The sequence below is a fragment of the Zalophus californianus genome, chromosome 11 (assembly GCF_009762305.2).
Source record: "Zalophus californianus isolate mZalCal1 chromosome 11, mZalCal1.pri.v2, whole genome shotgun sequence".
NCBI lineage: Eukaryota > Metazoa > Chordata > Mammalia > Carnivora > Otariidae > Zalophus > Zalophus californianus.
The window spans coordinates 24,400,668-24,424,477 of NC_045605.1; the positions used below are offsets into that span (position 1 = coordinate 24,400,668).

The 23,810-nt window shown below is 50.0% G+C and overlaps 1 protein-coding gene across 5 annotated transcripts in view; it reads left to right on the top strand.

Annotated features, from left to right (window-relative positions):
* The first annotated feature begins 5,711 nt into the window (after positions 1-5,711).
* Positions 5,712-23,810, top strand: part of FLI1 (Fli-1 proto-oncogene, ETS transcription factor) — a 120,895-nt gene continuing 102,796 nt past the window's right edge. For 2 of the 5 annotated variants that reach the window (XM_027579159.2, XM_027579162.2), the window contains exon 1: positions 5,713-5,734. Coding sequence is in view for 2 of the 5 variants with exons in the window: in XM_027579164.2 (XP_027434965.1) it covers positions 13,115-13,173 (59 nt within the window). In the remaining 3 variants the exon portion in view is untranslated. Of the gene's footprint in view, positions 5,735-12,823; positions 13,174-23,810 lie in introns of those variants that run through there. The other 3 variants (XM_027579161.2, XM_027579164.2, XM_027579160.2) reach the window with 3 other exon arrangements.

Sequence of the window (23,810 nt, forward strand, 5' to 3'; positions counted from 1 at the left end):
CTGAGAATACGCATGAATGGGTGTGTGTGTGTATGTGGGGGGGGGGGGGGCGTGGGTATGTGATGGAAATCAAAGGACCGACTCACTCACACACGTCAGAATCCAAAGTGCCCCAGTCCAACAGCTCTTCTCATGGACGCTGTTCTACTCACTGCCTCCATTTCCTGGACTTATCTCCCTGAGCAGATTTCCCACTTCTTCTCTCTCCTTGTAATTTCCAGGAGCTCAGTCTAGGTTTGCAGCCTTCAAGGACTACAAGAGAACACAAATAATGAGAGATAAGGAGCATGACATCTTGTTGGCTACCCTTTAAAATCTGAAATTGCTTGTTAGAAGAGCAGGAAGCAACTTCCTTCCTTCCCATCATTAAAAGCAAAGGGAATAGAAAATGTAGAGGACATTTGAAACTCAGTGTGGTTTAAGTCTTTATTTGCGGTGGAAAGAACCACAAAGACCAGAACACTGCTTTATACACTAGGCTACACAGGGCCAAAAACATGGTGGATGTGCAATAAATAGATATTGATCATCACAGCGGGTTCCAGAAAAGTTGAGTAAAGTTTGTCAACATTGTCAATTCTTTTACTTGCTTGCAGAAACCAAATCATGGCAAAATACTATTCCCTGGTTGTATTAGTTTGCTAGGGCTGCCATAATATATACCAAAGTATTAGTGGCTTAAACAACAGAAATTTGTTTTCTCACTGTTGTAGAGATTAGAAATCCAAAGTCAAGGTCCCAGCAGGTTTGCCCTCTCCTGAGGCCTCTCACCTTGGCTTGCATTGGGTGGCCTTCCCATTGTGCGTATACATGGTCTTCCTTCTCTGCTCCCACATTTCTGTGTACTAATCTCCTGTTCTTATAAGGACACCAGTCCTATGGGATTAGGGCCCACCCATTTTACCTTATTTACATCTTTACAGGCCCTGTCTCTAAATGCATTCACATTCTGAATTACTGGTGTTGAGGGCTTTAATATATGAATTTCAGAGGGACACAATTCAGTTCATAACACTGTTCATTAGAAGCAGAACTAAAACTGGAACCCAAAGTTTCTAACCCTAGAACATTAATTTGCCTTTGATTCACATCTTTTCCCAGGTTAAATAATCTCACAGAATGGTAGTTTACGCTAATTGGAAGGCATCTCATGGTGATCTAGTTGTAGCTCTCTCGTTAGCCAAATAAGGGAGCTGAGTCCTCATGGTCTTGCTGAGAATCATAGAACCCAAGGTGGCACCACCCCCCCCCAACCAACCCCTCTCCCCTACTGGGGGTGTTTCTTGGATTCCAATCTCCCAAACTCCTAAACTCAACACCAGAGTCACTTGCTAATGACCAGGCTCTGGATTGCAAATTGATGGCCCAAGGAAGGAGCCTGCTACGGGCTGGTGAGGGAGCAATAACCATGGAGCAAGAAAGCCCCCACCCCTTTCCCTTTGGAAGCAGTTAGAGGAATAAGCTGGCTTTAATGAGTCTTCCTGCCCCTTTCCCTTCATTCTCTCCTTTCTTAGGCTCCTCCTTATGGCAGCTGTTACCAATTTCAGCAATTTTCTTCTGGCAAATTGAAGGCTCCAGGTGACAAAGGGAGTTGGCTGTATCCTCCTGGAGGATGAGATAGCCTGGGTCCTAATCCACCCCACCCCTGCTCCCAGACAGGGTGGTTAGGGCTGCCGGCACTCCCTGGTGGGCATCCACAAGCCTCCCTACCCTCTCATGTGTGCAAGCAGGTCCAGCTCAGACCCCTAGCTGAAAGGGAGTCCAGATCAGTCCTCACTTCATTCTCAGCTCATCTGTTTTTCCAGGACCACCAAGATTTTATTATTTGCATGATCCTCGGCGCAACTATCCATTCTGGCTCTTAAAATTACAGGAAGAGAAGGAAATAGGAGGCATCCATGCATGCATGTGTACAAACACACGTGCGCGTGCACACACACACACACACACAAAACGCTGAAGAGTTTGGTACAGAACTAGAAGAGGACACTCCATCAGCAGACCACACCCATGGTGCCTGGGGAGAGGGAGGATTTCTTGATCCCTGGTTAAACCATTTATGTAAAAAGGAAGTCCACACGTGAGCACTGACTTCCTCCAACCCTGCAAAGCAGAAAATGAATTAAGGACACTCAGGTGAAATGGGCCTGTCCGTTTTCCCTTAATAACAATGTGATGGTTTTGTTTTGTTTGTTTCATATTCCCTTCTTATTGTTCAGAAAGAAGAGACAGAGTTAAGTAATTGTCCCCCTACTCTGCCTGTCAATTTCAGTGTGGACTTGGGGATTCCTGCAGCGAAAGAAACAAACTCAACACCTGCCTACAGGGAGCTGACAATCTAAGGAAGGGAGGCCAGTCTTAGATAGTTAGGTCTACAGATAAGGATGAGAGTTTAAAATCCAAAGCAGGTACTCAAGTGGTCTCCTAGAAGTCCCTTTCAAGAAAAGAAAGGAGAGGGGGCTGCAGGGGGCGGGGGAACGGTGTGAAAAGAAAACAATTTCAAATCACCAGCTGTCCTGAAAAGAACCTCTCTTTAAAGAGCATGACACCGGTGTAGGATGTATTGTCCGACAGAGGAGCACCTTCTGTTTTATTTGTGGTTGTTCGGAATTGCGTTCATTCCCTTTGGGAAGGAAGAGGACCCTTCCACCGTATCCCAGGAATAAAAATATTGGGGGAACCTCGCTCATGTACTTCAGTCCCCACCCCTCCCCAAGCCTGTCTTGTTTTCCTAAGCAATGGTCAGGAATGTGCTGGGCGGGGGGCAGCCTGGCCCTCAGCCCTGAGCCCAGGCAGCCCCAGTCACGGTCCCAGGCTGGCCTTTCACCCCAGAGCTCTCCCGGCTGCTCTTATTAAGCAGCAAAATGTTTCAATATGTTGAGCTTTGGGGGAGGAACAGAGAGAAAAATCAGGATATTGTTGAGAAGGAAATAATGAATAACCCTGCCGCCAGTCTTCATACCCCCCACGTGGGGAGATCTGGGTGATAAGTGTGCTTTCTCCAGAAATGGAATCCTAGCAAATGCTTTTGGTCAGAAATTTCCAGAGCCAGTTGAGGGATGGGGAGTGGGGAGGCGGAGAAGAGGGAGCAGGTACCAAGTTAATTTTCTCGATATCCAGAACCAAAGCAGTCAGGGGTCTGGGTACCCAAGAAAGAACAGACAGGGGAAAGCTTGAGAAACTGAGGTTAATTCTCAGAGGTAACAAAGCTATGGCTTTGTTCTCACAAACTGACACACTCTCTACCCTTACCTGTCACCCCCTGCTTCCCCGTACTTTGCACCCCCCCAACACACACACCCAAGTTCAGCTACTCTGGTCCTTGCCAAGTGTTCTGGGCAGAAGCCTGGTGCGCAGCTCCTGGTTACTGGAGACTCAGGAGAAGCAAAGCCATGGAAGGGTGTGGAAACCACCCGCCCAGGAGGGAGCACAGAGGCAACTCATCAGCATGGCAAGGCCCAGCTGTTTTGTGGAGAATGGCCCTGGATTGGGCAACTAAAACAGTGAATGTGGACAGGGACTCAGAAATCTGAGTGAAGAAATGAGTCAGATTCCAAAATTTTATTAAAAAAAAACACAAACTGGAGCACCCAGAAACGACTCCTGAGTGAGGGTCTTGTTAAATGTTTTAAAATTGGAACTCCATAATAGGGTTGCTTCTGACATTTGCAAATCTCCTAGCTCTTATAGATGACGCCTGGAAAACGTGGGTCAGAAAAGGACGTATTCTAGGGGAGGTCCAAATAAAGGGAAGAGTCACCTGTAAGTAAGCCGAACTTAAGGGCTTGAAAGAGCCTAGAGGACTTCCATCATATTGTTTAAGTCTGAGAAATAATTATTTGCACAGCAACCATTTAAAACTAATCACATAAAAGCAGGTCTGGGTCTCAATGTCTCCTCTTGGCTTTACATTTGTGATATGTGTGTGGTTCCCAGTGTTCCTTGACATTTCCTAGCACCACCGTGAGGTTTCTGGAAAAGCAGCGAGGGGCAGATGGGTGGCTGTCTATTAGAACAATTCATCAGACAGCAGTTGAAATATTGATAAGAAAACGGAAATCAAATTAAAAGACGGGAAAAGAGAGAGGAAGAGGGAGTGGGACGAAGAGAGGCGACAGGGAGGAAAGCTGCAGGGCTGCAGGGCACACAGACCAAGGAGTCCTTTCTATACCCCCCCACCCCCCAGCTCAAGCAGGGACTGAGGCTGGCTGGGTGGATACGCTGCAGAGAAAGGCACATTTTGATCCCCGGCAGCCAGCAGGTTTAATTGGGCACCGAGGATCGGGGGACTCTTGGCGCAGAGAACTGGCACTCAGACCTCGAACATCCTGGAGTTGCTGGAGTTCCGCTCCTGCTGGCTGAACAGGAAAGCGTGTCTAAGGTGAGTGTTCGCCTGTGCGGGATCCCTGAGGGAATGCAGGGGGCGGGGAGTGGTGCCTCTCTCGCCCACAGCTGCGTGCTCCAGTTGCAGCTGAGAAATGGGAGGCTTTCTAGGACTTTTTCTTTCTCTCATTCTATCCGGGGAGCTTTCTTTTCTCTCCTCTTTACCCCCCTCCCCTCTCACTTCCCTTGCAAAATTCACTCCAACTTTCAAAGAAAATGGGGGACACTCTCAGCAAGGACCCCGGGAAAGAGGCAGGGAATGGGAATCTAGGAGTCCAAAGGAACATACCTGGTCCCTGAACTCGTGTATGTGTGTTGTGGCTTCAGGAGCCAAAAAGCTGGAATTTGTTAGTGGAGAGAAAAAGTGCTTTATCAGAAACACATTGGCTGCCGGAGAAGCTGCACATTGCCACGTTAAAGATGGTTTAAGAGAAGGGAGGGGAGAGGGGAGAGACAGCCGCTAGACTTGGCAAGGCAGGGAGAGACTCACGCAGAGGCACCTGGCATCCTAGGGTGGTTTTTGCACCCGCCAGTCCAAATTTTCAGACTCAGACACCATCTCCTCTGCCACTAGAAATAAGGCTGCGTCATTCATTGTCTTTGTCTCTGCCGTAAAACTGTTTTCTTTAAGAAGCAGGGGCTCGGTGAAAGGGCCTCCCTAGCCCTCCAGAAGCTTCTGCCCAAGTCTTCCTCCCCAAGCCAGTAACAGGGAAGAGGGGGGCAGCTGGACACTGGAGGAGCCGTAGGATCCTAGGGGAACCAGGCAGAAAATCTGTGCCCTGAGGGATGGAGCTTGGCAGCTCCATAAATATCTGTTCCCTGGGGTCTTGGGCTGCACCCGTGGGGAGACCTACCTCTATCCCGGCAGCGTTCTCTCTTCTGGCTCCGACGGCCCCGGCCCCGGTGTCGGCAGGTGTGAAGCCACCCAGGCCCGGGGGAAATGGGTGTCTCCGATTGTGGGTAGGGGAGGGTTAAGGGGCTGTGGGAAAGGGACCCAGTGGCGTCAGCTGTCTCTCACCCTTCACCATCTCATAGCCCGAGGTCTGGAGGCAGAGGCGCAGGGCAGATGCCCAGTACCCAACCTTTCAGATCCTCCCTTGCTGGCCCAGGTGGATTCGAGCCTCCCAACTCTCGCGTCCTCTCCCTTTGCGTTCCTCCTTCATCACCTACCCCCACCCCGACTCCCCCCCCCCACCGTCTCACCCATGTGGTACTGTCGGTGACTGAGGTTTCTCCCACCCAGATTGGTTCTTGGGCCTTCCCGACCCTTCCTCGCCAACCGAGGATGTTTCAGACAGTCCCAGACACATCGTCTTACGTCAAGGTAAGACATGACAGCGTCTCTAAACAGGTAATGCCCCCCCACCCCCACCCCACGCCGCCGCTCTGCCACCCAGGCCTGTGGTCCCTCCATCCCCTTTCCCGGGTCAGCGGGTGGATCTGGAGCCCGGGGAGCTCCCAACCAGATGAGGGTGGCACAGACCCTCGGGAACCCTTGGTTGAGGAGGCACGCTCTCGGGCCGGTACTGTTTGGAAGCCTGGAAGTGGGTAAGCCTGGTGAAGGCTGGGCAGGGAACCGAGAGCCAGTGTCCGATCCCAGTGGGTCTTGCGCTAGAGCCACGGGCTCTCAGTAGGTTTCAAGTTAAGGGCCTGCGTGTACTTGGGAGTGGGCATGTGAGCCTGTGGGCGTGTGTGCGCGAGTGTGTGAATGCGACGCACTTCTCCCACCGGTTCGACACCCCGTCGGTCCTCAAGCCCACCTTCTTCGGCCCCACCCGCCCCTCCAAAAAGCAGATTGCTGTATTTGACAACACATAGAACTTTTTTTTTTTTCCCACTCACAACAGTTCCCAAGAATGTAAACAAACCGAGGCCGGAACATCTGGGTTACACGTTTAAATGAAAATCCGCCGGCGGGGCGGGGCCGAGGGTGCCCGGGGTAGGGACTCGGCGCGACCTCCCTCCTTCCGGGTAGCAGCCGGGAGCCGGGACTGTCGGAGCCTTCCCTAGTTCCGAGGAGGAGGGGCCCACCGCGCTTCTGCAAACCCATCCGTCAGGTCCCGGCCCCGCCCCCTGCTCCCTGAAACTCCGCCCCCGAGGAGCCCCCCCCACCCCCACCTGCGTGCCCGCGCCGAGCTCCCTCCTGCGTCCGCGAATGCCACCGAAGTGTGGGACCGTCTGCCGGCACGTGGCCACCGCGATGGGGTGCGACTCTCAGGAAGCGCCACTTTTGCGTTCGGCCCTCGTCCCATTTCTCTAAAGGGAAATTTGTTGAGACAGGGTAGCAACCCCCCCATCCCCACCCCCTCCCGAGGTCTAAAAGAGTTTTATAGTCACTTTGGGGAGGCCAGGTCCTGGAGCCTTGGTGCGGGTAAGAGATGTTTAATCTGTAATGAATGAACGAAAAATAAGTGAATCAGTGTATCGACAATCAATCAATAGATGGCTGGACGGAAGACTCCCAGGAGGTGGCGGAGCGTACACCGGGAGACTAAAGCGCACTGGGGTTCGCGGCGTCCGTTTGTCGGGAGAGGTTAGGCAGGCTGTGACCCCGCCCACCCCGCCACTCCCAGTACCCCGAGCTAAGGGAGCTCTCACTTCCATTCCAGCTCTGCCCCAAAGGCTGCAAGTGGCCCCGGGGTGGGGAGCGGCAGTCTCTCTCCCACCCCCAACCCTCCCCACCCTCACCCCCACCCCTGGTCTGCACACACCCGAGGACCCAAAACCTCGGGATGACGAACCCCAGAGGGGCAAATGGGAGCCCAGGAGACTGACCCAGGCCGAGAGTCAGAGAGAAAGCAAACCGGCCCAGGAGAGCAGAGCGGTCCGGAGTGGGGAGCAGGGAGAGAGGTGGCAGTCTAGGAGCCGCGGGCAGCCAAAGGAGCCGCTCGCCGCAGGAGCTCTTTTCAAGGGGGAAAAAAATGGATTTTTCAGCAGCCACAAAGTTTGTATTGTTGCACAAAGGGGTGCATTGATGGCGGCGAAAGGTCTGCGTAGCAGGGACAATCTTGGGTCTGTTCCTCCGGCTCCCTACATCGACCATTTGCCAGAGGGGCACAAACAGTTCCCCGCTGCCAAGCCCCTGCCATTCTGCGTCAGGAACCTCCAAGGTTGTTGACAAACACAGCGCGGGCCCAGGCGCCCAGGCCCGGAGCCTGGAGCCCAGCCGGGCCGCAGCAGCCAAGGGTGCCCACTCCACCCGGCAGCGATCTGGGTTCTGAGAACCCACAGAGTGCTCTGGGAGTTTCCGCAGGGGAGCGCTGAGGGCGGGTCTGAGGCTGGAAAGAGCAAGGGAAAGGGACAGAGGGAACGGGGTGACTCTTTAGGACAATGACATTGCAGTAGGTGAATAATGGTGGTAACATTAAGGTAGCCCTTACCTTTGCCAGGCCCTGTTCTAAACATTGTATTTGTAGTAACTCATTTAATATTAATAACAACCCTAGGAGGTAAGCTATTTTGCAGATGAGAAACTGAGGTATTGAGAGGTTAAGGTAACACAGCTTGTAAGGGGTGGGGCCAAAATACAAATAATAAGGGCAAAATTGTGCTGTGAGGCAAGTTCCAGACACTCATTTCAGGCTTACGACAGCCCATCGTGGGTTAGGTCCTACTACAACACCAATGTACAGATTGAGGAACAGAGAGGTTAAGGAACTTGTTCGAGGCCACAGAGCTGGTCCATGCAGAGCGGGAATTCAAACCCTAGGTCCCTCTGTGAGACTTTCGACTTGGATGTTCCACTTGCAGATATGGGGAATCATCCTGCCCCCGCACTGTGCAAATCCCTTGTCAATCCCAGCGCGGGGAGCACAACCCGGAAAGCCCCTCGTCCACCCCACGGAGACTGGCTGGGTCCTCCACTTTCCCTCTTTGCGAGTCTTCCAGACTCCTTGCTCCTGCTCCCTCACCTCCTAGCCTGCTGGTTCAGCCCATGCTGCATTCTGGAGGAGACATCCCCCCCCCCCCCCCCCCCCCCCCGCAAACCAGACCAAAGGAGGCTTATAGCCCCAGAATGTTCACAGCGACACGGCTCAGGGGCAGCATCTGGCCGGCAGGTCCTGCAGCGGCGTTTCAAGGACACAGGTCTGTACTTAGAATAAATGCCGTTTGGGGCTGACGGAGATCGGGGAGGCTGAAATGCTCCCGTCCCTGCCCCAGGCCCCCGTCTAGGCGCCACCGCTGGGTGAGAGTCCCGGCACCTGGCTGGTCTCCACCTCTTGTCAGCCTGCGCTCTCTACGCTCTCGGACTCCCTTGGGATTTCCTCGTCGACGCCGCGTGGTCTGGGGACCCGGCCTGGAGCGCCTGGGGCTCGGGGAGCAGAGACCCTCCCCCAGCCGGACCAGCCGACCCCCGGCCCTCCCGCCGCCGCGGCCTCCCACGTAGCGTTTTGAACCCGCTTGGCGCTAAGGCAAGAACGAGCGTGGGGAGCGGGCAGGGCGAGCAGAGGCTCTAAATCTTCCTTCAATCTCTGAGTAGATGAAGTCTGAGAAACAAATTCAAAGCAGGCGCGCCTGCAGAGCCTTCCTGCAGAAATATTCCCCGGCATTCAAGCGCATCCAGGGGCGGCTCGAGCTGCCTTGTTTGGCTAAGGTCAGACGAGACTCGAGTTCTCCAATAAAAATAAATCTCAAATTAATTATGGCCTCGAGCGAGGGGCCAGACACTTGAAGCTGCAGTTGTGCAGTCTGGAGTTTTGGCGCTCGCTCGCCCGTCCCTCCCCCGCGCTCCCGCCTCTCCCCCTACCCCCCATCCCCCCGTTGCCAGCTCGAATACCAGCCGAGGCCGCGCTGGACCCGAGGGGCGGGAGAGGAGGGAGGACGGAGGGGAAAGGATCCGCCCGAGACGCTCGGCCAGGCCTGGCATCTTTCTGGGTTTCAAGTGACGGAGCAGTCCCCGGGGCCGAAGGCACCCCGGGGACCCGTCTCCAATTGTCGCGTCCTCCCACCCCCAACCTGGGCTGGGACCAAAAAAGCCCAGGAAGTCGCGTCTGGAAAGTCTTGACCGGGTCAAAAGGGCTGACTTTGAGCGAGCCAAGACACGTTTCACCCTGCCGCACCCCTCCCGGGGGGAAGCAGGACTTCCGCATCTTTGAAAATACTGTCAAGTGCGGACGGTGCGAGGCAAGTCGTCCGACCAAAGTTCCAGCGAAAATGCTTGAAATCCAAATGTTTCCTAAATATTCGCCCTCCGTGTGCATGCTTTCTGTATGTGACCCGAGGCTTAGAAATGTGTCATGAGTTGTTTTGTGGGTCCCCCAATTGGTAGCCTTTGTTTTAAAAGCTGGCCGGGCTTCCTTGGCTGCAAGAGCTCCCCGACTTGAAAGCCAGTTGGGGCTGGTGGAATGGGCGCTGATGGTCTCAGGCACCAGCTCCTGGGCACCAGCCCTGCCCAGTCTGGGAAAGGCAGGCAGGACAGTCTGGTGAGCCAGGAAAGAGGGTGTGTGCAAGTGTGTGGGCTGGGGTAACCATTCCCCAGCTAAGCTAGGAGAAGGGAGAGGGAGAGAGAAAGGGGAGGGAGAGTGGGGAGAAGGAGGGATTGCACCTCCCCAACTCAAAGACAGTTTTCATTTGTAGCAGGCCTTACCACAGGCTCTCTATCAATTTGTCTCAATGCAAACATTCAAAATATTCTCTTTGGCTGCTCGTGAAAACAATGTGAGCTGCCAGGATCAAACCATCTTTCCAGATGTCTGGTGGTAACCACATGAAACAGGGCAGACTTGTTTACTGTTGTGTTTGGTTAGGGCTTTTTCCCCCTTCGGGATTTAAAATAGAAGCAGCAGCAGGAGTTGAGCTTCAAACCCAGAGTTACATAAGTGGGGCAAACTTGCCCACCAGCATGTCAATATGGGGTGAAGGGAGCCTCAAATCCCTCAGAGAGCTGTTGTTCCCAGTTGGGGGAGTTTCTTTCTAGGTGGAGGACCTCGTGAATGACAGGAGCTCCTCACGGAGGGGCTGGTAAATAGCAAAAGGCATGGCGTCAGTGCTAGTCAATGAGTCACAAAGGGGTAACAGTTATGCCAGTGTCACCCTCTCCCCCCATCTTCAAAATTATGAAATTGCCATAGCTTTGGTTTTCCCAGGAGACACAGAAAGTGCTATTGAGTTCCACAGCTAAAACAGGAGGGCAAGTCCTCATTTTAATGTAGTTGCCCATTGAGCAACTCTCCATGGGAGAGGAAGCTCCTGCTGAAAGGAGTTGGGGGTATTGGGGTGTGGGGGTGAATGTCCTGATCAGTGCAGGGAAGATAATAATATGCTCTTGGCCCGGCCTCATAGGAGTTGGGAAGAGAAACCTAGCCAATATTTCTGCCATGGAGGTGCCTTCTCCAGCACTAGGAGGAGTGTGGAAGGAAGGGGGAGCATCTGGCTGGTGTGGGGTGGCCATTAACAACCTCAGTGTTTGCCCAGGACCAGGAAGGGGGCCTCCCGGTGGTGGAGTTGAAATCCCTTCTGCCTGAAAGAGGGGCAGTGTGGCTGGGGTGCCGGGTTTCTGGCCAGGTCTGGGTGGGAAGCGGTCTCCCCGCACCCTCCTGAAAGCCCTGTTGTCGTTTGAAGGTCGGCAGAGTCTGGGCTGAAAAGGAAACAATTTGGGGTTTGAAAGGATGTAATTCATTCTTCCTTTCCCTTTAACCTCTTTCCTCTCTGGAAAGCATGTGGAAAAGCTGAAGGGAAGAGGGAGAGGGCAGGCGGCCGGCGGAGGGGAGGAAAGGGTTAAGCCTGATTTCTTTTAATTGAACTCCAGAACTGGTGGCCCCAGGCAAAGGGGGGGGGGGACTGACCCCGCTAGCGGTAACCAGATGTGGCGGTCCCAGGGGAGCCCCGGAGCAGACCCCTGGATTGAGAAGCAGACAGGAGGTGGGGGGGGGTCGGCCCGTCCCCCATCCCACCCCCACCCCACCCCCACCCCACTCCCCCATAAGCACACCGAGTCTCAATTGCTGGCAGGCTGCACCCGCCACTCCAGGTCTGGTCACGTTCAGACCCGCGTCTGTATTCGAACCCAAAATTGGAGCTGAATTGATGAGACTAATTTCGAGAGGGGGGTGGGAGGAGGGAGGGAGGGAGGCGAGCTAGCTTTCTGGCTCAATTGCTCCAGAAGAAATAAAGAATTGATAAGTCACCTTTTTCGCCGCTGTGGACACCCTTTTGAATTTTTTTTTCTTTCCAATTGACTCGGATCTCCTCTGGATTTTTTTTTCCTCCTTCCCCGGGTGGACTCTTAAATAAAAGTGAAAAAGTCCAAAGCGTGGTCTGGAGAGCGTGGAAAAGGTAACCTGTTTTGGAGGTTGGGGAGAAGGGAGTCAGGCCGAGAGCGCCCGGGGGTGGGGTGGGGGTCCCCTCGCTGCGCCTGGACTCCTGAGGCTGCCCCAACTGGAGCTTTCGGCGGCACTGCGGGGGAACGGCGGGAGGTCTCTGGATGGCGGGGACCGACAAGGCGGGCCGAGGGCCGGCTGGCCTCCTGGCCGGGTGGGGATGGTGGTCCCGAGCACTGACCCCGGGGGCTCACCCGAGGGGAAGTCTGAGTCTGTGCGGCGATCTTGCGTGCTGCGCTCTGGAGACCTGTGGACCAGCGTGGAGGGAACGTCCTGCGGTAGTGTAGGTTTCTCTGCGCTCGGAGTAGCACTGCATAGGCGGCTCTGGCCGAGCGCCGGGACTTGGGCCATCCGGTCCAGGTAAAGCGCGAGGGGTTTGACCCTAGAAGGCGCGGATAGGTGGCCTAGGGTGCCGCCGGTCCCGGCCCCGGGAGGGCGCCGGGAGCTCTCCAGGAGCAAAGGGCCGAGACGCGCTGTCCGGGGGCGCCCTTCTGCTAACAATGCGCTGGGAGCCTAGTCCGCGCCCCCGACGGTGGGATCCTTCCGAAACCGCCCGGAGTCCGCGTCGACCGGTGAACAGCTCCCAGTCTGCCGCCACTCGGCAGCCCAGGGCCCGAGTGGAAAAATTCCCACTGGATGCATTTTTTTAATGGTTGGTTTGCGTCGGTCTGCGTCCGGATCTTCCCGGGCAGTAGGCTCCAGATTATCCCCAGCCCGAGTAAACTCTCCCCCCCAACCCCCAATAAGTTTGACTCGGGCTGGAAAAAGCATTAATGAACGTATCTGTGGGAAGAAACGGAAAGTGAATGAGTCAGGAGGGCCACCTTCGGCCAAGGGCCCCGGGAAAAGGAAGGAGGCCAGAAAGACATTTGGTTTTGGACTTTTGGGGAAGGTGTTGGGGGTGGGGGTGCAGACTGCGGGAATCAGGGCGCGGGCGCCGGGCGTGGACCCCGGCATTGTTCCCAGCTCGCTCTTATCTCCCAGGAGCAAGTATCCTGTGTGCGCAGCGCATGAATGTATCTGGGCATCTCCGGGTATATTTATATAGCGTGTGTGATGCGAAAAGCAGGACCAGCAGAGGGGAGGAAGAGGGGGTGTGGGGGAAGGGAAGACGAGGGAGAGCAGAGGGGAGAGGAGAGGAGAGCGCGAGACAGACAGAGAGAGAGAGAGAGAGAGAGAGAGAGAGATAGGACTTCCTCCCCGATTCGCAAAGTGAAGTCACTTCCCAAAATTAGCTGAAAAAAAGTTTCATCCGGTTAACTGTCTCTTTTTCGCTCCGCTACAACAACAAACGTGCACAGGGGAGCGAGGGCAGGGCGCTCGTGGGGGGCACGCAGGGAGGGCCCAGGGCGCCAGGGAGGCCGCGCCGGGCTAATCCGAAGGGGCTGCGAGGTCAGGCTGTAACCGGGTCAATGTGTGGAATATTGGGGGGCTCGGCTGCAGACTTGGCCAAATGGACGGGACTATTAAGGTAAGCGATGGGGCAGTGGGCGCGGGAGCGGCGGGGCAGGCCGGGTCGGCGAGGCAGCGGGCAGGCTTGGCGCGGAGCGCCGGGGTCCCGGAAGACGTGGCCAGTCTCCCTTCCTTCCGTGCCCCGGCTTCGCGCCGTCTCCTCCCGCGCTCGGGTGGCGACTCTCATTCGCGGGGGCGACCCTCCGGGCTCACCACAGACAGCGATCTCCCCCGCACCCCTTGTCGCAAAGCCGCGTCCGGCCCCCCACCTACGCGCTGCGGGCCGGGCTGCGGGCGGGGGTCCGCGGGAAACCTAGGGACCTCAGGCACGGATCCAAGCCTGGGGCCGGACACCTCCGGATCCACCACTCCCACCCGGCAAGCTGGGCGCCTCGGCCCCGGCGCTGGGCGCTCGCCTGGCGGCCGGCTTCCTCTTACCCGAGGCCGAAGGCGACGGGGGCGGGAGCGGCAGCCGCCACCCGCTTGGGTCCCCCGGCCTGGAGGGCCCTGGGGCGGGCAAGTGGATGGGTTGCAGGCGGCTCGGGGTGCAAGCGAGTGTGCTTGGGGGTCGGTCTGAGCTGGCTCCTCGGATGGAGGTCCCTGTTTACATGTCAGCGCGGGCTGGTTTCCCTTCCTCTTGGTACTTGTGTTGCTGAGCTCTCGGCGCTCCAGAGCGGCCGGCTCCCCGGGACTGACGGGCGGGCCTCTGCGCTCCGCGGCCAGGGGATCTCTCTGCAGCCTCGGTCGGCGCCGCTGCCCCGCGCCCAGCCCCGGCTCTCCGCGCCCAGGCGTGCGCCGGCTCCAGCGCAAGGGCTCCACCGTCCTCCCCAAGAGGGTCCCGCGCCCTGCAGAGCCGCTTCTCCTGCGGTGGCCGGCTCTGAGCCGACGGCCCTGCCAAATCCACCCCTCACCCCACACCTCACGCCTGGCTCTAAGTTGCAAAATGCAGCCCAGAGGGATGGATGAGGGTCTGGGTTTCGTGTTAGACTTCAGGAGTGTTGATTGCCTTCTCCTTCTGGAAGCGGGAAGTGGGGCCGGGAGCCGAGAGGAGGGACACCCCCTAAAGTGACTGACCTTAGAGGACCGAGAGGAATGAATGGGACCTGGAGTCGGCTTCCAGGCTGTCCCGCAACACCAAGCCGGAGTCAGTCTGGAAAAACTATTAGGCTGGTGAGGTGGGGAGTGGCAGAACCCGCCATTCCCCAGAACCCAAAGGAATCAACTCCTCGCTCAGGGCTGAGTTAAGAGGAGAGGAAGATGTTGTGCTTGGAGAATTTAAGAGATTTTTATCATTTGGGTGGAGTAGTGGTTTTTATTTTCTAAGGTTTTTTTTCTGAAAGTTTGAAACATGCTGACTGAGGTAAAAGGCACCAACAGAAGGAACTTGAAAATCTGGAGATGAGATAACTGATTGTACTGAGTTAAGGGGAGCCAGTGCGAGTCTGGGTTCATCCAGTTAAAGTGTGTGGGGGGTGAGGAGTGTTCCTATGACGAAGGTGGAGATGGCCACCAGTCATTTATGCCTGTTTCTCCTCACGCTGGTGTGTGCCTGCAAGTGTTTGTGTATCCCTGGTTTGGTAAAAAGGATGCTCCACTCTAGAAAACTCCCCCTCATTAGGACACTTACCACTTACCCAGAGGCAGTCCCTCTGATCCGGAAGGGTGGTAAGATGGCTCCAGGGTCTTGATGTGGACACCCTAAGGAGAAGTGAAGCAATAGCTCCATGATGCTCAGACCTCTAAGGCCCTGAGCAAATGGAGGAAGCTGTGGTCTGTGTACCCAGGATGTGCTAACCTCTTTAGAGACACACACAAGGATTGGCATGGCAGGCAGTGAGAACAGGCTTAGGCGAGGTCCCCCATCCTTCACGCTAAGGATGGAAGTGAAGGTCTTCTTTTTCAGGTGGGTGGTGGGAGCCTCTGAGTCCCTCCAAACCCTCCTCGGAAGCACCTTCGTCTCTCATCCAGGTGATCTGGTTCTGCAGACCCACCCACAGAGCAGTGGCTTCTCAAGTCCTGAGAAGGGACTGCAGTCCCCAAAATGCTGAAGGATTGAGTTGTTAGTGTATACTTCGGTATTTAAGTTGTGTGAAAGCGACACAATTTCCTGTTCCTGTGTGACCTTTGGATCTTGAGGTTCCTAGACCCTATTCCTGCAAGGGTTCAAACACTGTTTGGAAAGGACAGTGGACAAAGGGAGGCCAGTGGATTTCTCGCCTCCATGTGAGAATGCACAGTCCACTGAACCTGTATGAACTTCAAAATCTTTGTACAAGTGAGACAGTGGGACTAAATTACCTCTACAGCATATCTTTCCAATCTTCTGTTCCTAAAATATCGTGCTTATCTGAACTTCTAAGGACCTATACCTGCATGTCCACGAAATCCAGTTCTATACAGATTGAGGTCTGTAGAAAGAAATTTAGAATGTGTGTTCCCAGTTTGAGTGACCTTGACAAATCATATTTGAGTAATTCTGGAATGTGATTTTTATGCACCTGCATGTTTCTTCCTCGAATATAAGGCATGTCTATATTTCAAAATACGTGGGTCTCCACACTGCGGAGGTATTTGGTCCAGGGTGCCAGGGAAGTCTGGATTGCTTTGCAGAAGCTTTTTATTCTGTGCATAATTTGCACAACTCGTTTTGATTTCAAAATCTTAATCTTGCTGCCCTTGTTATAAGTCCTTCTGTGTTGTGTTCTCTCCTCCTTTCCAAGAATGTCTCCTGGGAAGGCTCTGAGCATCACATTGGGAATACCAAAATTTTCAGGAGCCGTTCCACTCTTCTTTGGCCACAGACAAGTTAACCTGCGATATTAAACAACACCTACCCCACCCCTGCTCCCCACAGTTGATATTATCAGTGTTGAAAATCACGTGATCCTGGTTGCTGCTCAAGAGATGACCTGGTTTCAAAACCTGCATCTTAGTTCTAGGCAGTCTTCCATTGAATCTAGTTACTCCATCTATGAAAGCTTGATTCAATGCACATGGTACCATTAAAGATGGGGAAACAATCAGAGAAGATGCAGACGTGGTGAATGAAATAGGACCATGCACATTGGACTCGAAGTCAGAAAGCCTGAGTTCATTCTCAGCTGCTACTCAGTTGCCATGTGCCCTATAGCAAGGCCCTTCAGCCCCTTCAGCTCCTTAAATGTCCGTTTTCTCATCTGTAAAATGGGGCGAAAGTACCCCCTTGCCAGAAATCACAGTGAGGATTAAATGAAGTCTGGTACCTTAGTGGAATGCACATTCATTGAATTTCTCCTTGGGGATAGGGGCTTGTGGGGATCGACTCGTCAGAACATTAGATCACAGGTCTGGATGTCCCATAATACATGTTTTATTAATTCAACCAATATTGATTATGTGCCTATTATGTTCCAAGGCTCTGCTTTCTGTGTTGAGAATAAAGCAGGTTATCAAAACCCTGCTAGAACGTATACTCTTGTAGAGGTGGCAGACACCTAAGTAAATAATTCTGTGTCCAGGGCTGATACACCTCCTGAAGAACAAGGAGGCAGGTTATGGGATAAAAGGTGATGTGGTTGTATCAGCCAGGATGCCCAGGGAGGATGCTTCAGGTAAACTCACAATGGAGCAGAGATACTATCGGTCTTCATCCTTTGCCTTGGGAAATAGCAGCACTATACAATCCCCTAAATGATGGGAGAACAAAATCGGGAGGTAGGTGGAGGTCCCCGCTGGGTTCTGTAAGCTGGCAGAGAGTGTGTGTGGCAGACGAGGCCAGGAGGGTAGGTTATGGCAGACCGGACAGTGCTTTCCAGTCAGGAAACTTCTGGATGGTATCTGAGTAGAAACCAGCAGAGTGAGGAACATGGAACAAAGACTCTACATCTGTCCTCAAAAAAGGATGCTGCCTTGACTTTGAAGAGTGAATTGCCTCCCCCCTCCCCGACACCACCTTTTAACCTTCCTATGGCCTGGCATCATGAGAACTCCAGGAAAGACAGCACTTTGTCAGTTTCTCTGTCCCCATGACCACATAGAATTGCTTCCCTCAGTTAGTAACCAAATGGTGAATCCTGTTTCCTTGGTGAATAAATCCCACAAAAATCTTCCCTCCACTTCTTCCATTCAAAGTCAAGTTTATAGGTTTGCAACTTGAGAACTTTTGAGATTATTGAGCTCAATATGCTCCTTCTATGGGTAGGGAAACTGAGGCCCAGTTATTTAATGAATGACCTAAGATCACACAGCTAACTACTGACAGAGTCAAGAGGAGAATTCAGGGATCCTAACCCTCGGGCTCGTGCTCTTTCCACCATACCGTGAAGATTTCATTTGTTTTCATTACAATACCATGAATTATAGAATCCTGGAGATTATGTGTGTGAGAGAGAAAGGCAGAGAGAGAGAGAAAGACAGAGAAAGATGCCTTTAAAAGAAAAACCATGAGGAATCTGGCACTTTGAACTAAAGACATATCTGTTATTTAATGAAAAATATATTCCTACCATCCTGAATTATGTCCATACTTAAAAAAAATTCCAAATTCTCAGATAAGATTTTTACATAGCTGTTTTCCAAAATAAATCCTACTTTTCCTATAGACAAACAAGGTCTCTGTTACTAAGAGACAACAAAAAAATACAGGACTTTGCTTAAATAGCCAATAGGTCTCTCTACAGACTGGGGGAAGGTGGGCTGAATTCCTATTTCAGTTCCTCTAATAATTGAATATTTGACGATTTAAGCAAAATACATTCAGTGTATTATAATATAACTTCTAGACCCATCTTTCAGACTGTGTAGTAAGTAGGTCTTAAATAACAACTGCATTAAATAAGATTTCAGATTTCAATGTCAACTTCTGTTTGGAGTTAACCAGTTAACTTGGCATTTGGTTTTAAAAAGTGATTGATTTAAACCAAGTCTATTTTCTAGAATTGTAACATTAGTCTAATGCTAGTATTGAGTTGTCCCAGCAAAAAAAAAAAAAAAAAAAAAAAAAATTGGGAAAAATTTTATGATGATGAATCACCAGGCAGGATTTCTAATGGACTGAGGCCTTTATCTTACCTCCAACTTCAAAAATATCCTCAAATTGTAAGTCAATACTCAGGCCATCCTATTCATCTCTGAAAGAAGTCTTATTCTATCTGAAGCTTGATAGACAGGTTTTCAGATTAGGGACCAACTGTCTAGGGTGAGAATTTGCAAATCTACTATTTTCATTCATTTTAGACAATTAGCTACATTATTGTAGGTCTAGAATAATGTTTTTGTTTTGTTTTGTTTTAAATAACATGACTTTCTTTTTTTTGGCCTCTAGTTAAAACAGTCTTTCTATCTTTGGCTTGTTGTTTTGTGACAAATTGAGAAGGCTAAAGGACACTGGTCACTACGTACACACACACACACACACACACACACACACACACTCACAATCTCACAAAATCATCAACCAGAATAATAGCTTTTCTAGTAACCTCAGATCTGTGCAGGTGTATTTTCCTTGCAGAAGACTATACTCTCCTTCATTTTCTGTTGCTTTAATGATTTATATCTATAGTGCTCATCCCATTCATGAATCAGTTCATCGGTGGGATGGTACTACTAAGTGATGTCACTGATTCTTCTACTGACCTCCTAGACCCAACAGAGGTAGCCTATGTACTCTGAGGTGTTTGCCAGAGGCAATGGGTGGGGTTTTGTTTATCCCCATATTGTCACCCTGAGTGCCAATATCGTGGAAGTCTGACAGGATTAGACAGTCCCTATTCTGTGTGAAGCTGGTTGGCTCTGTGGGGATCTACAACCTTAGCCTCTTTGGCATCATAAACGGATGCCAGCCATATTAACACAAGTCAGCAACCTTGCAAATCAGTAAGGTCTTTTGCGTGACTGTAATTCAGGGTCAAGATAAATGCCAGTGGTATAAGAACTGCTGTTCTGGAGACAGAGCAGGAGGATAAGCCGGGTGTATGCACCGCTGAATGCACTAAGTGTTCCGCTAGCCACAAGGAAGGAAAGAGCAATTTCAACTGGAGAGACATAGAAAGACCTAACACCAATAGTTATTTATATGGTCCCTTCTATTTACAAAGCACTTTTGCATAAACCCTCATCATTAATCCTCACAACAGCCCCGTGGGAGATAATACTATCTCGTCTCTCCCTCCGTTTTGGATGAGAGAAGTTAAAGTTCAGGGAGGTTAGGTAAGTTATCTAAGATGACAGCTGATCGAAGACAGAGTTGGGTTTTGAGCCCGGGGTTTCTGATTCCAGAATACTTGCTTTTTCTATACACACAGCCCCTTGGCATAGGTGTGACCTGGACCTTGGCTATGAAGGATGGGCAGGACTTGAACAAGAAGATAGGGTTCAGGGGCTTTCTCAGAAATCAGAATACTTTGGTGAGGTGGTGGGTGGAGGGATGCATATGAAGGAAAAAATAGGAGTGGAAAGATTGGATGGAATTAGATTCTGGAGGACCTTCAATACCATGACAAAGAATTGAGGTCTAGATAGGAGGAATCACAAAGGATGACCAACACGGCTGTACAAATCTCTTAGGAATGGCACCCTTCTTGTCCGAACCCAACTCCTTAGGAAATTGAGAAAGGAGTGACTCCATCACTGTCACAGTCCACAAGAAGTGAATAGTCGACAGGATTCGACTGCCAGTGATAGGCTCAGGCAACCAGACTATGCTCTCAGCTGTCTTTAAAGATACCTGTTTATTAAATATGGAGTCAGGGGAAGGAGGAGAAACTCTATTTCACCAGAGCTCATAAAAATGTGATTTTTCCCTTCACTCATTTAAATGTGTCCTCTTTCTCTGTGTTCTAGAGATTACACCACAAGCCATCATTTCAATTGGGCAGTATCCTGGGGTACAACTTTAGTTCCTTTTGAGAATGAGTCAGCAGATAGTAATTGAGAAGAGACAAAAGGAAAGGTTGTTTCCCTGAGACTCAAATCAAATTTCGATAGAAAGTCAAACAGGCCTGACAGACTTTCCTAGTTCAGGTGTGCCCATCACCTCTTGCTGAAATTTCACCCAAGCACACCAGAAACTCAGTTATCACCACCATTCCAAACAGGATCAGAGATTAAGTGTTCAGATGCATTTCCAGATCACTCAGTCCCACTTTACAATAGCTTCCGAGTCACTTATACCTACAAAAATGAACCAGAATGCCGACATATTTAAGATAGTTCCCATCTTTGGGAAACAAGGTACTTGCCATTTAGTTCATGATCAAAGTCCCAGAGTATGTACATTTTTCAAGTTACCTCCTAGAGAATGTAGACTTGAAAACTGAAATGTTTTTGCAAGAGCAGGGCCCATTTAGTCAGACAGTGCTATGTGTCCAAGGTAATGAAAGACCTATGTCACATCGCAGTGCACACATGCAGGAGGCCAGAATTACAGGTGCCATGGGAGCTCTAACCCTGCGTTTCTAGACACGTGTGGGTTTCACCGTCTCCTAGAATCTAACAATCCAGTAGCAGAGTTGTTGGGTCTGGTTATATGGGTATTCATTGATTTTAGGTGTGAAGGAGTCTGAGAATGAACAGTTTTGTACTATTGTTCATGTAGCAGAAATGTGACAACAGTTATTATAAAATTACTCAGCTTTCGAGTTGTTTTTAAGTTAATGCTGTTACCATCTGGGTAAATGCATAGAGTTAAATCTAAATTCTTATGCTTGAAGAGTCATTTTGCCTTTAGGCATTCATCACTTAATTCATACTCATTCATTTATTCATTCAACCCCAAATTGAATGATACAGACAGGCACAGTTCTCAAGAGAACTCCATGTACGTGAATAAGAACAAGATGTCTATAGTATTTCTTCCTAACTTCTGGAGAATAGAGCTTTCTCTTCTTTTGGATTTTAAGCTCTGACTATTGGAGATTCCAAAAGCAGCAATACTCCTTGGGTGAATCTTTATTTGTGGCTTTTTACTATAAAGAAATGTAGGAACATTTTTCTCAAGGATAACATCCAGCTTATGATTTCCATCTCCCCTTCACTTTTGATGATACTAGTCTGCTGTAAGGACATTTTTGGAAAACCAGGGCTTTGGCCAAGGAAAGGACTTCTTATTCTCCCTTTCTCAGCTGTAGGTCCTCTACATATATTTTAACACAGAGAAAAATACCATAAATCAAGTGCAAAGATAAAAGAGAAACTGAGGAAGAAGCAAATGTCCCAGGATACTAGGTTTCTTACAAGTTAATAAGAAAAAGGTAGAACAGTCAGCAGAAAAGTAGGCAAAAATGCTATGATAGGCAATGCTAGAATAAAGAATACAAATGGCCAATAGACATATGAAAAGAATTTCAAGCATGTGCCTAATGATATTCAAATGAAAATCATGAAATTCCAACATTTATCACCTATGAGTGCAGTATGGCAAAGATTAAAACAGCTTAATAATGCCTCATGTTAGAGTAAGCAGAAATGTCACTGCCTTACCTTATGGGTGGGAGTCTAACTTGGTACAGTCATTCTGGAGGACACATCAATCGGAAACATCGATTGAGATCTTAAATATTCACAGAAATTCGATAACAAGTCCAATTTCTAAAAATTTAGCTTAAGGACATGGTCAGTCAGATATGAAAGATGTATGCACACGATGTTTATTGTACCATCGTAATGGCAAAAAGTGGGAAGAATCTAAACATCCATCAACAGGGGACTTGTTAAATACATTATGGATGATGCTTATAAGAAAATAGCATGCAACTATTCTGTGGAATAAAATCAATTGTCTATACACACTGATTTAGAAAATTCCCTGGGGTATAGTGTCACATGGAAAAAAGCAAGTTACAAAATGTGTGGTCCCATTTTTGTAAAAAAAAAATTGAAAATGCACACATATGCATGGTTATGCATTGACAATTTCTAGAAGAATATACAAGAGGCTATTAACAGTGGTTGCCTCTGGGCAGAGAGAAATAGACTTTTATTTTTCACACTATAAACTTAGGTAGTCTTTGATTTTTTTTAATCACTAGTATATATTACTTTTATAAATTTAAAAAAGCAGACATAAAAAATTAAGAGGGACTTTAGAAACAGATTTGTAAGAAATGGGCTGGGCACCAACATTCTAACCCAAATGTGCTGATCTCAGACACTTTTGGGTCCCACTTTATAATAAATACAGAGAAAAATTGTCCACCCCAGGATCCAGAGACCTGAATTCCAGCCCCAGCTCTGCCATAAATGAGCGATGGGGTCTTAGGCAAGTCACTTCAGTCCTTCAGAAGTCATGTAAAATTTCTCATCCTAAATGTGTTCTGGTGTATACAATGAGGGTATAATTTCAAATTTTCCTTTCAGCTTCCATGCTCATAAAACTATGATCGCTGGCAGTCTTTAAAGACATTTCTTATTTGGGGGCACGGATGACTAAGTCTTTCATAGACATTCTATCTGGGCCCATGTGGCTCTTCCCCACAATCTTGGGGCTAAATTGTAGAGTGATCTTTGAGGCCAGCTGAAGCCTGGGGCTCTTAGGAGGTGCTTTGTGACTTTCTGTGAGCTGGTTGTTTTTATTACCAAGTGACACTGGAGCTGCGCTAATCCCTTTGCATTAATGCAAACTAAGAATAGGGCCTGATTCTGCTATGGGGTCTTATACTCTTTTCCAAAAGTTGGTCTCGTTTAAAACCCAAAACACATTTGGCCCCAAGCGCCTTTCCCCTGGACTTTTAAAAAATCCTGTTTAATTGAAGGGAAATTGAATTCGTCTGGTTTTGATTCATTTACACTTAACTCTTAAAAAAACGATATTTTGAGGACTATTTGATGTCCAAGAAGAATTTTGAGCCTCTTAATGAGTTTTCTGGAAGGCTTTTTTTCTTCTTCTTAAAACAGGAAGTGGTGCTATGCTATGGGCAAAAACACAGTCAACCCCAAAAAGGCCCCAATTCAGTTTGAAACTGTATCACCCACTATTTTACATGAACCCCAATGGCCCTAGCTAAGGCCTGTCTTTCCCTACTTCTTACTTAAGAGCAAGAGACTCACTCGCCTTCCATCTGAGGAGGGATAGCATGAGGAAGAAGGAGGAACAATCAGAGTCATCAGAAGGAAAAAAAGCTATTTCTCTAGCTCTTATTTTGTGCCAATATCTGTGTTAACCTTTACAGACATACCCACCTTTGATCCTTGTACCAACCCTATGATGTATGTAACACTTCCGTTTTGGAGAGGTGGAGTCACTTACCCAGGGTCATAAAAGGTAGAAAGTGGAAAAGCAATGATTTGAACTTAATCCTGTTTGCCTCAAAGCTCATAGAGCTTAGCCACAGTGATAGTTTGCCAGATTGACACATACATCCATGCAGTTTAGGCTCCAAGTCGAACCCATCTACCACGTAGGTTTTGTTGTTTGTCGTGTCCATTAGTCTAAGTGACCCCCCCCCCCTTAGCCTGCACGGGTCAGATTCGTGGTGTATCTCAATTCTCTACCACCCTTTACTCAAGAAGGCCTAAAGCCCCGTATTTTCCCCAGGTAAGAGTCCCTGCCTGACTTTGCCAGCAGGTGTAGTGGACAGTAGGCAAGCAAGCATGAAACCAACAGGTTCTGTTTTACTTTCATGAGCTAACGAGATGATAAAAAGACAGAGTGTTATAGCTCCATAGAGAATAGCATAT